The sequence below is a fragment of the Scardinius erythrophthalmus genome (genome assembly GCF_964197995.2).
Source record: "Scardinius erythrophthalmus genome assembly, chromosome: 9".
NCBI classification, from domain to species: domain Eukaryota; kingdom Metazoa; phylum Chordata; class Actinopteri; order Cypriniformes; family Leuciscidae; genus Scardinius; species Scardinius erythrophthalmus.
In genome coordinates, this window is record NC_138229.1 from 4,648,610 (window position 1) to 4,664,397 (window position 15,788).

General features: G+C 35.9%; 1 protein-coding gene across 1 annotated transcript; it reads left to right on the plus strand.

Annotated features, from left to right (window-relative positions):
* The first annotated feature begins 1,018 nt into the window (after positions 1–1,018).
* Positions 1,019–11,679, plus strand: rab31 (RAB31, member RAS oncogene family). Its single transcript, XM_081374521.1, has 7 exons — positions 1,019–1,208; positions 2,535–2,614; positions 4,461–4,542; positions 5,640–5,711; positions 5,934–6,040; positions 7,229–7,338; positions 9,437–11,679. The coding sequence occupies exons 1-7, from the start codon at positions 1,173–1,175 to the stop codon at positions 9,532–9,534; spliced, it is 585 nt and encodes a 194-aa protein (XP_081230647.1). The 5' UTR covers positions 1,019–1,172; the 3' UTR covers positions 9,535–11,679.
* Positions 11,680–15,788: the final 4,109 nt, after the last annotated feature.

Here is a 15,788-nt window from a genome sequence, read left to right on the forward strand (position 1 = left end):
TGTTTTCTTTCTGCAAAAGGTCTTATTTTTCTTTTGATTTAGGGTGAAATATGAACATTCAGTTTTTGTGAGATCAACCCAGTTTTGGCACAGTTGTTACAGAAGTTCTGACACACTGATTGATGTTTTAGTGGAAACTTGCACTAGATTGTTACCAATTCTTTTCTTTTTAATACTGATATTCTGTCGATTTCACTTTATTATTATTTTTGTCTTGTTGAATGCTGACGTACTACTGGATGATTGTGTATTATTATTATTATTATTCTTTTTCAGATATAACCTATTTCCACGCTCATTTTTGCTTTGTTTGTTTATGTTTTCCAATCTTTCTTTCTTTCTTGTCATGATGTCAAGTAAGTGAGATGCATTTCAATACTGTATAATTCTAATCAAAGCTATTGACAGACTGATTGTCAATTATATCAGATGTAAAAAAAAAACAGCTCTTTTTTCCTTAATGTCTCTCTGCTAGAATTTATCTCAAAGAGATACGTACCTGCTCATCTACTTTTGGAAATCATAGTTTTTCATATTATAGACAAAGCTTTTGTAGCTCATGGTCATTGTGAACAGAAAGCTGCCATCTAAATAAAATTATAGGTTGGACAGTAACTTAAGTTTGAAGGTTTTTCACTGGAATGCAGAATATTATGGATCGACCGGTTGCTCCTGCGATTAAGGCCACGATGATGATTTATCAACACAATTATGTATAGAAAGAGTATGTGGTCTAATTTAACACAAGAAGAATGTCTCTGTCTAAACAGGTTTTAACTGGGTCGACCAAGATCTTGTTTGATTTGCACAGACTATCAGTGTACTTTACCATTCAGAAAAAACGTCAATGATTAATTTACGACTGCTTTAGAATGATAAAACTACATGCCAGTTAGTAATGATGGACCATTATTCAGATCACTCGGTTTTAGTGTTATTAGAATCAGAATTGTTGTTGTGATACGACTCTTAGCAGTGCCTCTCTCTTTGAGGCGGGGTTTATGTCGTCACGTGATGTGAGTGACAGCTTAGCCGAATTTCTCCAGTGGGTTTCCGTTAGGTCTGGGAGGAGATGGTCAGAGTTTGTGTGTTACAGATGAACACAGTCTGCTGAGACCGTGATAGATGAGAGTCGACAGAACAATGCTTCAGCTGCCATAACGTGCTTTACAATGGCCATCAGGGAATTGAAAGTTTGTCTGCTAGGGGTGAGTGTTGAGATTCCTCTGTCTGTCTGCCTGCGGCTTCAAACGCTTCAGGTTCCTTCGACACACACACACACACACACACACACACACACACAACAGACTGACTTGAACTGTGATGATTCCTGCTTCCTTTTCTCATAACTAACGCGTTGAGATGTTTCACCGTCACGAAGGTCCTCTTTCAGTCACGCAAAGCTTCGTGAAAGGCGAACACAAATAACTTGAGAGAGTTGGAGCCGAAGCTGGAAGTGTTTTCGCATAAATTCATTCTTTTGGAATGTTTGCGGCCATGACGTCACCGCGTTCTGGAGACTGGCAGCGTTCGAAATGGAATTCTAGCGTACTCAGCAGTATATAGTATATACCGTTTAGAAAAGCAAAACAGTAAGCAAAACAGGATACATTGCTTTGGAAGAGCACACTATCGTACAGTATACTACTCTTACTTTTTCCGAAAAATGCATAACTGTGCATAGTATGCAGGTTTTCACTTTACATGGAAAACCCAGATGGCCTAGTTGTAACAGATTTTTAACATCTTTATGACTTGATTAAAGTTAAGACTGGATTAATGCAAGGAGGTCATGTGACAACACTGTAGCATACTAAAGTTTTAAACTTTTAGTGACATACTGTTTTACATACTTTAAAAGAAAAATAGCAGGCAGTATTAAAGTATACTCCTGTACTAGTATACAGTAAGCAGTTAGTACACTATGGCACACTAAATATAATTTAGCCTACTAGCAATCAGATAAAATAGCTAATGATTCAAGTCGGTGTTGTCTCATATTTGTTCATATTACTCCTGGTTCATTCGTCACACTTGTTGTAAGCCCGTCTATTGGTCCAATGAGGGTTTCCAATAATACGGGGAAGGTTTCTCTGCGTATTACTTGTCTCTCGCAGCACAACAAGATTAAATGCAATATATTTTCTTAAATGTATTGATTGACTAAAACTAAAGGTCAAATGCATTGCATTATGGGGTACAGTATTCTGAGCAAGTGCCTTATAGTTGTATACTATTGCAAATTTAGGTCATCCAGGTATTTTATACATCCAGAAAAGTTTCATGCAGGGTACGGTATGCATTCTGCAGATGTAGTCTACTTGGCGTAGTATTGCTGTATGTTATTTTTGAAGTCGCACTCAGCTGTCAGCTGCAATAGATGTTTTTTAAAGTTATTTTTTTTTAATCCCCTGAGTCACTTGAAGTCACACTTCATCAAGTTAGGCACTTCATCAGCGAGACCCATTTAGACGTCAATATTTCATGTATTTGATATTTTATGATGTTTGTTTTTCTTTTTCTCATACTCACAGGACACAGGTGTCGGGAAATCAAGTATTGTGTGTCGATTTGTTCAAGATCACTTTGACCACAACATCAGTCCAACGATAGGGTAGGGGCGTCTGTTTACTAAAAATCATATTTATAGGGATTTACACATAATTGAGGTGAAGCATGAGACCACCTTCTTTCTGCTCTGCTGGATGAATCTGTGTCTAAATATTCCTTTATGAGTCAAGCACTCCGGATCCAACACTTAACAGCTGATTCCGAGTCAGTTTGTTTGTTTCCTCTCAGTTTCGTTCACATCAGCACACGCTGGTTTCTCTGTTGGGTTAGTCATTACTTTTAGACTAGAGAATATTTTTAGCTTTTCTGTTTTTGCACCGTTTGCACTTTACACAGAAGCTCTTGCAAAATATTGTTTTTATTTTAGTCATCATGGTTAACATTGTCATTTCCTCTTTGAATGATGTCTGTATAATATAAGTTTAGGGCATTGTGCATTTTTGCTTTTATTATTCATTTTTATTATTGCATTTAATACACACTGCCTGGCCAAAAAAAAAAAAAAAAAGTCACTGTTTGGATTTATATAGGCAAATGTTTAAGAGTCAATAACTGGATCATTATTGCAGTGATTATTATGGTTCTATATGTTTGGCAACAGACAACAGAGTGTGTAGCTTTTCATTTCTTAAACACCCATGTAGGAAGACACATCATGGCCATATTCAGGATGGTAATGTTAAGATTCATCAGGCTCAAACTGTGAAACGATGGTTGTGAGGATCATGAAGAATCATTTTCATGCTTGAATCGGCTCCTGAGTCCAGATCTTAAAGGAGAACTCCGGTCAATTTTAACATTGAGCTCATTTTTTTGTAAATTTGGAGTGCTGTCGATACAGAGAACAACGACAAAAAACGGTGTTGCCTACACCGTGTTATCCTCTTTTTAAAATTTTCACCCTGTTGACTTCAATGGGGCCAGTTTTAAACCAGCTTTTAGCCTCTTAACATCCTTGATGTGTCATTACAAGTGCACAGGTCATGTGAGTGATTCCTTCAGAGTGATCACGAGTGAATCTGACTGCAGTAGATGTGAAAGATATTAATAAAAGTGATGTTATTTCAGCCAGCGCACATACCTGTATTTACATCCTGTTTACGGTCCAAGTCCATGGTAATCGATTGTTGAGTTCACACGCATAGGTTTAGTTTCCTATGATCACGCGCGTGAACTCGACAATCGATTACTATGGGCTTGGACCGTAAACAGGATGTAAATACAGGTATTTGCGCTGGCTGAAATAACATCACTTTTATTAATATCTTTCACATCTACTGCAGTCAGATTCACTGTGTTCACTCTGAAGGAATCACTCACATGGCTGTGCACTTGTAATGACACATCAAGGATGTTAAGAGGCTAAAAGCTGGTTTAAAACTGGCCCCATTGAAGTCAACAGGGTGCAAATTTTAAAAAGAGGATAACACGGTGTAGGCAACACCGTTTTTTGTCGTTGTTCTCTGTACTGACAGCATTCCAAATTTACAAAAAAATGAGCTCAATGTTAAAATTGACCGGAGTTCTCCTTTAAATTCAGTGACGTCTCTGGGATGTGCTGGAGGAGACTTTACAGAGTGCTGGACTCTTGCATTGCCAATACAAGATCTGGACCAAAAATTGATGCACCTCTTGATGGAAATAACATCACAACATTTATTTCTATGAGGTGCATGAAACATAATCACTGCAATAATGATCCAATCATAGACTCTTACAAATTTGCCTATTTAAATCCAAACAGTGACTTTTGTGTGTGTGTGTGTGTGTGTGTGTGTGTGTGTGTGTGTGTGTGTGTGTGTGTGTGTGTGTGTGTGTGTGTGTGTGTGTGTGTGTGTGTTTTACCATATTTGTATCCTAATGATATAGATAATTATTTGTTTTTTCAGTGCATCATTTTTAACTAAGACCGTCCCATGTGAAAATGAACTTCACAAGTTTCTGATCTGGGACACCGCGGGGCAGGAGCGGGTGAGAACGTCTAGTTGTTTTATTCAGTTTGTTTTATTCATAAATTAGAGTTTAGGTGTATGAATGTTTTATGAAAAGTTTGTGTCTAACCTTGTTTTTTGCGGCCTCTACGGTCAATATCACACATTTATGTGCTTTACTCATGTATGTGTTTGTTTTTATTTCACCCAAGATTATTATTTTCTTCCTTAATGCATGCATTTGTGTTTAGTTGATCTTTGAGCAGATTCATGCATCTACTTCTGTCTTAAAGCTTCACACATTTGTGTACAACCACACAATTAATACAAATAAATGAAGCACCATCAGTTCTGAGATAGTTAACTCCCACTCCATCCCATGATCCATAGCGTTCAGCTTCTGTTCTCCACCCACATATACACACACAACGGATTCCTGTCAGTGTATCTGTGCCCTTTATTTCCCAACTTAAAGCAATAGTTCACTCAAAAAGGAAAATTCTGTCATTTACGTTTGGAACATCTTGTGAGTGAGTAAATGATGAAAGAAGTTTATTTTTGGATGAACTATCCCTTTAACACAAGATTAAAGGATGCGAGACAATTCTACGTCAGACCTTTGTCATCAGTTAGTATTTCTAGAAATGTAATTTCATTTCCAACACACACTCACAGTTCAGAGTTCACTGTAGGGGTGACTCATTGGGTGCGGTGGAAATGTGTGTGTGTGTGAGTTTGAGAAGTGCTGGCATGACTTTGTGTCCACGTCTTTGTTCACTATTAGCGTGTGCATCTGTTCATATCACTCAAAAAAAAAAAAGCGTCTCCCTTTTGAACTCGCTCAGACGTAATTGCCGTCTACTTCTTTACAGCAAATCTCCTGCATCTGTCTGAACCAAAACCAGCTCAAGTGATCCTAATGTGCTTTATTTATCATTAATGCGGTGTACAATAACTACATCATGCTTTTTCAAGAAAATGTGAGTGGTGTTTTGTTTTCCAGTGCAAACCTTGCCTGATGTATGAGCAATAGTGATGTTTGCCTTATTTAAAACATAACATGTATGTTACTGTAGTAATCAAAATGAAATTTTACAAGCTCCCAACATTAAAAAAGTGTATTTTATTTTTCTCCAGTTTCATTCGTTGGCTCCCATGTATTACAGAGGCTCTGCAGCAGCCGTCATTGTGTATGACATCACGAAGCTCGTAAGTGTGCGTCATCAGTGTGTCTGTGCAATTCCTTTCCAAGCAGTTTCTATTTAAAAAGCATGTTTAGCTGTGTTTAAGGTGCAGTTTACGGAAATATGTCATTGTTTATTTGTTTAGAATTGTTGGAGAAAACAAACATTTTGAAAGGAGATTTTACAAATGAGATCTTTTGTATATCAGTTGTTTCTCTGATCTATGATTTGTGTCTGGTTTCTGCAGGACTCTTTCCAGACGTTAAAGAAGTGGGTAAAGGAGCTGAAGGAACATGGGCCAGAGGATATTGTCGTGGCCATAGCAGGAAATAAGAACGATCTGGGTGACATCAGGTTGATAAAACCCTCTTGCTCTCTCTGAGAACGTATTATATTCTGTGAAGTTTCTTTACAAAGCCGCTCCTGCTTTGATTTTCACGTCTTATACATGTGTATATTGTGTGATAATTGTACTTGAAGTTGACATGAAATCAAAACTGACCCTACTGACAATCTTAAAACAGAAACTGCTCTTAATGTGCTAGGGATGGGACGGTATGAAAATTTCATATCATGATAATAGTGACCAAAATTATCGTGATTATCAATATCATCACCGTTTTGTAAAAACGAGATGAAAGTGTTCAAAAATAACTGATGCTCACACTGAAAACATTTCAAGTTTTATATTTGAAAATCAACAAACAACAAATAAAACAAGCAGCTCTATGCACTTTTTTTAATTAAGATTATATTCTGTGGCATTTCCTTCCTTAAAATGACCGTCGTCAATAATAACAACACATTATAACACAGCGCACACGTATCACAACGGACGCGCTCTCTCGTTTCATTCAAATACAACTTGCCGTCTTGCGTCTCCGTTTTCGATTGTATTGAAAATGAAATCAGAGTTGATTTATTGTTTACTGAGTTTGATAATATTTTTGTGATCATCTTGTCTGGACAATTGTTTTGTACTCTGTACAAAATTAATTTATATACAGGTAAGATTTAAAACATTAATCTGCCTTCCGCCATTCCTTCTCGAATAAAAAAACAACAACATTGCGCGCTGCGCCAGCGTCAGCCTAGTGCTGGCTGGACAGGATTTACTGTGAGTTATTAAAATCGCGATAATCAAACACGGTTTTAATGATAATTCAATTTTAAACGATAATACTAACCGTCAGTACATTTTATCGTGGTTTATAGTGAAACCGGTAATCATCCCATCCCTATAATGTGCATGATTCATAAGTTCATGTTATTCCAAAGAAATTAAAGTATAATCTTTGATCAAAATGTAATAACTTGCGATCCAGTCAAATCCTAATGGATAAACTGGACTGTCGGTCTTTGCGTCTGTATAATTACACAGCATTTGCAGGCAGTCTGTTTTCTATGAACCCCTTTGGTGTTTGTTTCGGGTCCTGCCCTGGGTTAAACGAGCCCCTCATGCTTAGCAAACGCTCGATGACGTCTGTGAGCAAGCTCATCATTTACTCATATTCAATGTTTTTTTAAATTTTTTTTTTTTAGGGAAGTTCCAACTAAAGAGGCGAAAGATTTTGCAGAGTCAATTGCTGCCATATTTATGGAGACCAGTGCCAGAAATGCAGTTAACATAGAGGAGCTGTTCCAGAAAATCAGTAAGTATCACTAAAACTAGTCAAGTGTCCACGCTACACCTGACCCACCGTAGCAAACCCGAAACGCTACAGTTCTTTTTATTAAACATTTACTTACAAAATACAAAAGTGAAAAGCCATAAGCCAGAAAAGAAAGCCAGAGGTTCAGGGACTGATAAATATTACAGCACATTTGAATTCAGAGAGAGAAAGTAAGAAAGACAAATAAATAAATACAAAAATAAAATAAAAAATGAGGAAGTATCAATTAAAAACAATTTTCCCCACAAAACATAAAATAATAATAATAAATTATACAAAAACGCCAAAAAGATGCGAAACGCTACAGCTATAGGGATTGCTAGAGAATGATTTTTTTCCTGTTTTTTTGGACACTGGATCATCTTCTCCCTCATTTACTCTCATTTTCCAGTATTTTGTGAAGCGTTCTCAAGTTAGTGATTTACTATACTAATACTGTAGAAAAGTCACTTAAAGGTGACATAATGCCCCTTTTCACAAGATGTAATGTAAATCTATGGTGTCCCAGATCATTCATTATAGATTGTCGAAGTTGCCCCTTTTTGGGTGTGAACAAAAACGTGCTGTTTTTGTGTGTGTGTCCCTTTAAATGCAAATGAGCTGCTGCTCTCCACCTCCGTTCAGAAGACAGCCGATCCTTTACACGAGCTTCGGATACACGGCAATAACAAAGCACGCTAATTTCAGTCAAGTTTCATAAATAACAGTAGCGGAGTGCAGCCTTACGGAGAGACTCAGGAAGAGGTTGCAACTTTTAGATGCACCTGAATGGTTAGTGGTTACATTTATGTAGTTGTTGTGGAGTTACATTGATTAATCTCATCGACTTGCATGTACCTTTTAAGTTTAACTTTTACACAAGTTGACAGTTCCCTGAGGTCTTTATAAGACAGCTGTGAATTATTTTTTCATGCTTGACCCGAACTTATGCCTTTGCATTAGAACTGGTTACACTGTTGTCGCTTGCTAAAACCAAATGGCGGCGCCGAGTGTGGAAATGTGCAGATTAAGGGGCCAGTAATATGAGTCTGATCTGATCTGCTTATTTTTTGACATGCTTGCAGAGAAAGGCTTACCAAAACAAAGTTACCGGGTTTCACGTTTTCTGGGTTGGTAGATGCACCGGGGACCCGATTATAGCACTTAAACACGGGAAAAGTCAGATTTCATGATATGTCCCATTTAAAGGGATAGTTCACCCAAAAATGAAAACTGTCATCATTTACTAACTCTCATGTTGTTCCAAACCTGTATGAGTTTCTTTCTTCTGTTGAACACAAAGGGATAGTTCACCCAATTTCTTCTTCTAAGGTGGTGCTTCACAGGGTTGAAAGGGTTGTTAGGCACACTAACCCTTTCAAACATGGTCAAACTAGCTTTAATTCATTGCTTTGAGTGATGTATTGCTTTTATAAAATGATGAAATGGCAATTTACATAAACACACACTAATGCTCAATAACTACACTAATGTTCGAAAATGTTTAGGGACAGTATGTTTTTTTTAAAGAAAACTATATTTATTCAGCGAGGATGCATTAAATTGATCAAAAGTGAGAGTAAAAAAGACACATAATGTTATAAAAGATTTCTGTTTTAAAAAAACTGTTCAAAAACAACTGTTTTCAACATTGATTATCAAAAAAAATTGAGCAGCAAAGCAAAACATTTTAAATGATATTTTACAATATTGAAATTTTTACTGTATTTTTTTTTTCCCCCTTCAAATAAAATGCAACTTTGGTGAGATTAAGAGACTTCTTTCAAAATCATTAAAAACTCTTACCGACCCCAAATTTCAGGGCGTTGCACATTAATAAATGTATGCAAGTTAAAATAACTCCTTTAGTGGAGTATTTCATTCTAGCTGTCCGCGACGATGATACAATGCTAATTTTAACTTGTTGCAGATATTTCTTAGTCATCTCCATCACCTCTGTGTCACATTTGACATCAGTTTGTGTTTTGAAAGATTGAGTTTCATTATGCTAGCGGCCGCTGTATTTAATCTAATGCAGTGACGTGCGCACACTAACTAGATGTGGCATAATTGCTCATGTTCTCGCATCTGTGTGCAGGTCGACAGATCCCTCCGCTGGAGAACACAGACGCTGACAGTCACGAATCCTTTAAACTGACACGACAGCCTCCTCCCTCCACCAAACGCTGCTGTTAGACATCCGCAAGTCACTACAAACACCCTAGAGCATGATTTTCTGTGGGATGCATAGATTGGGATCAAATTAATCAAATCAAGGTGTGTTAATGTTTATGAGGATACAGTCAAATGACAGACAAACATGTACATTACAGTAGGAAACAGCAATTGCTGCTGAACAGTTATATACCAAGTCATAATGTTTTCTGAATATTGCAGTGATGCTGAGCAACTTTGGGAGGCGAGTTATCACGACTTGAAATAGTTTTCATATCAAGTTTTTTTAAATGCAATATTGTGTTTTTTTTGTGTGTGCAATATTGTATAATTTAAATGCTGTCTGTCTAGTAGTAGTTAGTGCTGTGTTTACACAATAATAAGTGCCTTAGAAATGCCTTTTTAATGTCGTTTCGATACATAGATGTACAAACAAAAGCTTTGATTGGTTATTTCTAATCTGGCTTCTTACAATGACATAGGATCGAGTGATGTAAATGACAAACAGATTCGCAAATATGTTGGTCACACTTTGTATTACAGTGTTTATGTTATTACTCTCCTAAAAATAAAGGTTTTTTATTGGCGTTGATGGTTCCATAAAGAACCTTTTAAATCCTTGGAACCTTTACATTCCACAAACGTTTCATTACAGTGGAAAAAGGTTCTTCGGATTATTAAAATGCTCTTTGCACCAAGAAAAAAAATGGTTATTTTCAGAACTGGTCACTGAAAGTTTCTTTGAGGATCCAAAAATGGTTCTTCTATGGCATTACTGCGAAAACCCCCTTTTGGAACTTTTATTTTTAAGTTTTACTGTTGCATAATACTAATAAACCACATATGTTTAATGCCTTTTTTTTTTTTCGTAGCGCTGTGTGTAATTGCACATAGCTATTGTTGTTGTTTTTAATATTAATTCATTATATGCGCACTGTAAAATGAAGTGTTACCAATTTATTTATCCTGGGAAAGTGAGTTACTTATTAATTATAATTTTGGTTATTTGTTAATCTGTTAAATCTTAATAGTTTTCTGTTAAATCTATTTGATCTATATCTATCTAGATAGATCTAGATCACAAATAGATATATTTATCTATAAATCTATTAAAACACCCAGTATTAAGTGAAATATTTACCCCATTATTAAACAAAAAAATGTGAGAGATCAGCCACCAGAGGGCACAGTTGACTTTACTGTGAACAACAGTTTTGTTAGTATTTTTGCGAACTTCTGCTTACCTGTTGCTGTCAATGAAAAAAAGGTTGACTCAACTGTTTGTTTTTATCCCACTAAAATGTGGGAGTGTGTTTTTTTTTGTTGGGAAAAAAAACGTTTTTCAATGGTTTTGACAAAATTCTGTTCATCTGTTAAACAGGTACACTAAATTTGGACAACATTTCCTCCAAAAAGTTTAAACTGTGATTCGGCTGTGCTACAATTACTTTACATAAAGCATCTCGACCGTATTCACACAGCAATATTCGCTGAACCAGTGGCGAGTTTGGGACAGGGCTGTTTGTTTGACTGACAGGGACTCTGCCATTGGTTGGGTCATTATTTTTGCAATTCCATCTGGGTGAGACTAGTGCTTCAGAAATGACACACTTCACCTTTAAGGCTAAAAGCATAAAAGCAGGGTAATTGTGCGTGCTCTTGCATTATCAGCCCACCTCGTGTGGTTGCGAGTGGATTGATTACCTGCCCTTTAGTTTTTCAATTCTGTAATCGGAATGATCTTTTCTGTCAATCACAGCTGGCAAAATCACACATGCAGTGTATAGTTCTAACAGTTTTCTTTTTGTTAATAAATCATCACAGTCATCATTGATAAAGAATCACATGCAATATATAACATTTAATATGAGTATATCTATATAATTATATCTCTTTCCTAAAATAAACGTTTGAAGGATTCGAATTTAGCGTGAATTCACATATATGCCTTAACCCTGCAAATTCGCTCTGAATCATAACAGAACTGGATGAGATCTGGTTATAATGGTTCCAGTTATACATTTTGTAAATAACTCTAAATTTGTACTTTTAAAACCTACCTTTTGTTAGTTAACTTAATTTTTTCTTTTATGTGATGTTGTGACAATGGTATCCAACACATTTTGTACCAGATGTCGTCAATAAACTACAAATGTTTGCTTAAAATGTTATTATTGCGTATTTTCTTTGTATTATATAATTATTTTGAAGTATGAGTATTGCTACAGATTTGGACAGTGTTGAAGATGTTATTGTTTTAGAAGATAAAAAGCACAGTTTCTAGTGGATAGTTCATAAGTTTACAGTACAATATGATTTTATAAATCCCTAAGGGGCAATTTCTGTCCAATGTCTTTATTCCTCTTTGAGGGAACTACGGGTCTAGACTTTTCTTCATGCCTACTGTATTTCAGCAGTAGTTTTTCCTGAGCAAAATATCTGATTCAGTTAAAAGCTTTTTTTTTTTTTGTCTATGTGGTGTTTGGTACCATTTGAACATTTTAATAGTGTTGACGACTATGTTGACTCTGGATGCTTGTTAAAAACAACACGCATTCGGCTTAACCTATCAGGCAAAAGTTTGGACGCACTTGAGTCAAGTCAAGTCAAGTCAACTTTATTTATATAGCGCTTTTCACAATACAGATTGTATCAAAGCAGCTTCACAGTATTAAATAAAATAGTACATCAGTGTATGTTTCTGGTGTAAAACATCCACATTTGGTAATGCAGATCAATGGCACTGTTGAATCGATTAATCAAATTAAGTATCCCCAACTGAGCAAGCCAAAGGCAACAGTGGCAAGGAACCGAAAAACTCCATTAGGTGACCTAATGGAGAAAAAAAAAACCTTGGGAGAACCCAGGCTCAGTCGGGGGCCAGTTCTCCTCTGGCGTTTATGAAGTAGAGACCGGATTTAACTGTAAGATTAAAATATTATATGAATGCCTGGCTGAAGAGATGCGTCTTTAATCTAGTTTTAAACTGGGAGAGCGAATCTGAACTTGACTGAATTTATGTTTTGCAGGATTTTTAAAAACTTTTGAAATTATTTTATGTGCCTATGTTTTGTGTCTTTAATTAATTATCTATGCATGTACTGTATATACACTGCCATTCAAAAGTTTGGGGTTGGGAAGATTTTTAAATGTTTTTGAAAGAAGTCTTATATGATGCTCACAAAGCCTGCATTCATTAATAATAATAAAAATACAGTAAAAACAATAATATATTGAGAAATAGTATTACAATTTAATATAGCTGATTTCTTTTGGAATATATTTTAAAATGTAATTTATTCCTGTGATCAAAGCGGAATTTTCAGCATCATTACCCCAGTCTTCAGTGTCACATGATCCTTCAGAAATCATTAGAATATGATGATTTGCTGCTCAAGAAACATTTCTGATTATTATCAATGTTGAAAACAGTTCACATGCTTCATATTTCCGAGGATTTTTCAGGATTCTTTGATGAATAGAAAGTTCAAAGGAAAAGTATTTGAAATAGAATTATTTTGTAACATAAATTTCTTTACTCTTAATTTTTTTTTTCAGTTGAATGCATCCTTGCTGAATAAAAGTATTAAAATCTTTAAAAAAAATCTTGACCCTAAACTTTTGAACAGCAGTATATATTTGAATGTGTGTGTGTATATATTAATGTATTTATTATCATTGTTATTTTATTTTTTATTATGATGATGAATTGGACAACGTAATGAAGGAAGAGCAGCAAACGAGTGTCCAGCATTCATGGACGTATCATGAACCATTCTGTAGCTTTCGACAGGTACATCATTCGTGGCTTCTTTGAGGCGAGTGGAATCTAAATCACACTATTAGGTGTTCCTCAGGGTTCGGTGCTTGGTCTTCTTCTCTTCACAATTTACACACGCATCACTGGGTCCCAGGCACATCAATTTTTGTATTACTGCTGCTCTAACACTCAACTTTACTTCATGTTCTAGCACCTTGCTATATGGTTGCTAGGGTGTTCTAAGTGGTTGCTATACGGTTGCTTACTGACCCAAGTTAAAGTCTATGATATTCTGGTTTCTATAGATACGGCTCGGCTCCCCTCTTCAAAGTTTATGGGATTTCTTTTTCCTTTTTTTTTATCCGCCAAGTGGAAATGGTAAGTCTAATCCTTAGAAAAGTTATTGCACACGTCAACAAACTGTACAATTTGAGATATCATGTTTTAGCACAAATTGTGTGGCATGAGACATAAGCAACAGCAAAGATGTTTTAATCATCTTGTTTGTCACATTACAGTAGAAGCCAAAATAAGAACGCCAAACAAGTGTTTTCCTGTACTTATTTTTAATGTAAGAGTGGACATGTCCATTTGTAAACTTGCATATGCAAGGCTTCTGGTTTCATCTGCTTCCAGTTATTTTAGCTGTACAAAACAGCTTGTAATGCTGCTTGATATTGCGAAGTGGTATTATCAAATTATTTTAATGTATTGTCAAATTTATATACGCACTGGCTTGTAGTGCAAATAGTTTGCTATTCTTCTACCTATCGGCTAATGAATAAAAATTCTCACACAATTACAGAAAATAGTATGGAGGCCAATTTCCACCACATAAGAGAAGATAAATCTTCTTGTAAATCTTAATTATGACAAAACTCAAAACTAGTACAAAGTCATAATTATGAGATTAAATTCTTTGTCATGTGACTTTTTGTCATCATTTGATACAATAATAATTGTCTTCGTATGCCATCATTTTGATTTAGTATGATTGTAATTTTTTTTATTTCGACTTTTCATCTTGAATTAGTATGTGATTTATTTACTTTTCATCTCATAAATATGACTTAGAAAGTTGAAATTATGACACAATGTCACTCATATTTTTGTCTCAATTTCTACATTAATATTTTTTAAAGTCCACCTGTAGTCAATTTTATCCCTTAAAACTCAGCTTTGATCACACAAATGACATATTTAAATGTTTTTTTTTTCCTGTGAATTTTTTTTATTCATGACTTAAAATAGCTTGAATGAAACTACATCCTTGCTTCATTTAGTATACGAGGATACATGAATATGCAAATGAGCCCTGTCTCCACTCACTCGTACTGGGTCGTTACACAAGTTGATGTTTCAGAATAGTAATGCGATGAACACATACTGGTAATTGATATGATCAGCCTTTGGCTTGACTAAGTTAATTAATAACAGCTAATAATGTGTTGCTAATGTTACACAAACCATGTTCCCGTTTGCCATCACAGAGTCAGACAGCTGCCTTCTAAAAATCAGCATCCTTACAAAAGCTTATAGGCATATAGTTCATCATAATATACATAATACAGTATACATTTCACCCGCTATATTGCTAAATGTACCCGATTTTTCTTATCAACAGAAAAATATACCGGGATAACCTGGCTTCTGCTTCAGAGCGTCATAGTTAATGATATGCAAAAGCTCACCCCCTCGTGACGTGATTGGTAGTTTGTGCCGTCAGAAACACCAGCGAATTCAAACCGTTTTTAAGACTGTCTTTGGTTCACTGCAGTTTTAAGGAGAAATACTTGTTGACGATGAATTTGAACAATTTGAACATTTCACCACAGGTGGTCTGTAAGTCACAATTTTGACCTAGTATGTCATACTTTTGACATTTCATCTCATAAATGCGACTTAGCATGTTGTAATTTCGATTTTTTTTATGTCATAATTATGATTTACAAAAGCATGATTTTTTTTTCTTGTGGCAGAAATGGGCTTCCAAGCCTTGCTTTTACGATGCGAAATGAGGTGGATAGTTTATTTGAAGTTCCATTCCTTTTTAGATTGTGATTTTGTGGGCAGTGATATTTGAAGGGTTTTACTTCGTAAGCTAGGTCAATGCTATGTCAAGCACAACTTGATCTGAAGTTCAAGTATTGTTTTGAATAGAAACCTTTGGAAAACACTTGAAAAAGGAAAGGAAATGGAACATTGTCTTGTTTCTGCCAGGAAAATAAAGGCTTTTTGTTCTGTGGAAATTACTCTTTAAGCTCAACTAACTCTCTGGTTGACCCCGCAGACTCTCTCTCATCTCAGGTAAAACGCTCGTAATACCCGAGTGACCTTTGTGATGGCCAAAGGTGACGCAGGTGTCCTTTGCCGGTGGGCGTTTGTGACAGGTTGACGTTTGGGTATATTACACTCTTCTCCACGCTTCTCCTTGTGTTTAACAGATCCACGTGCGGACGCCCACTGCTAGCCTGGACTTTCTCACTGAGGAGACAAGTGGGCGATTCAAGAGAGG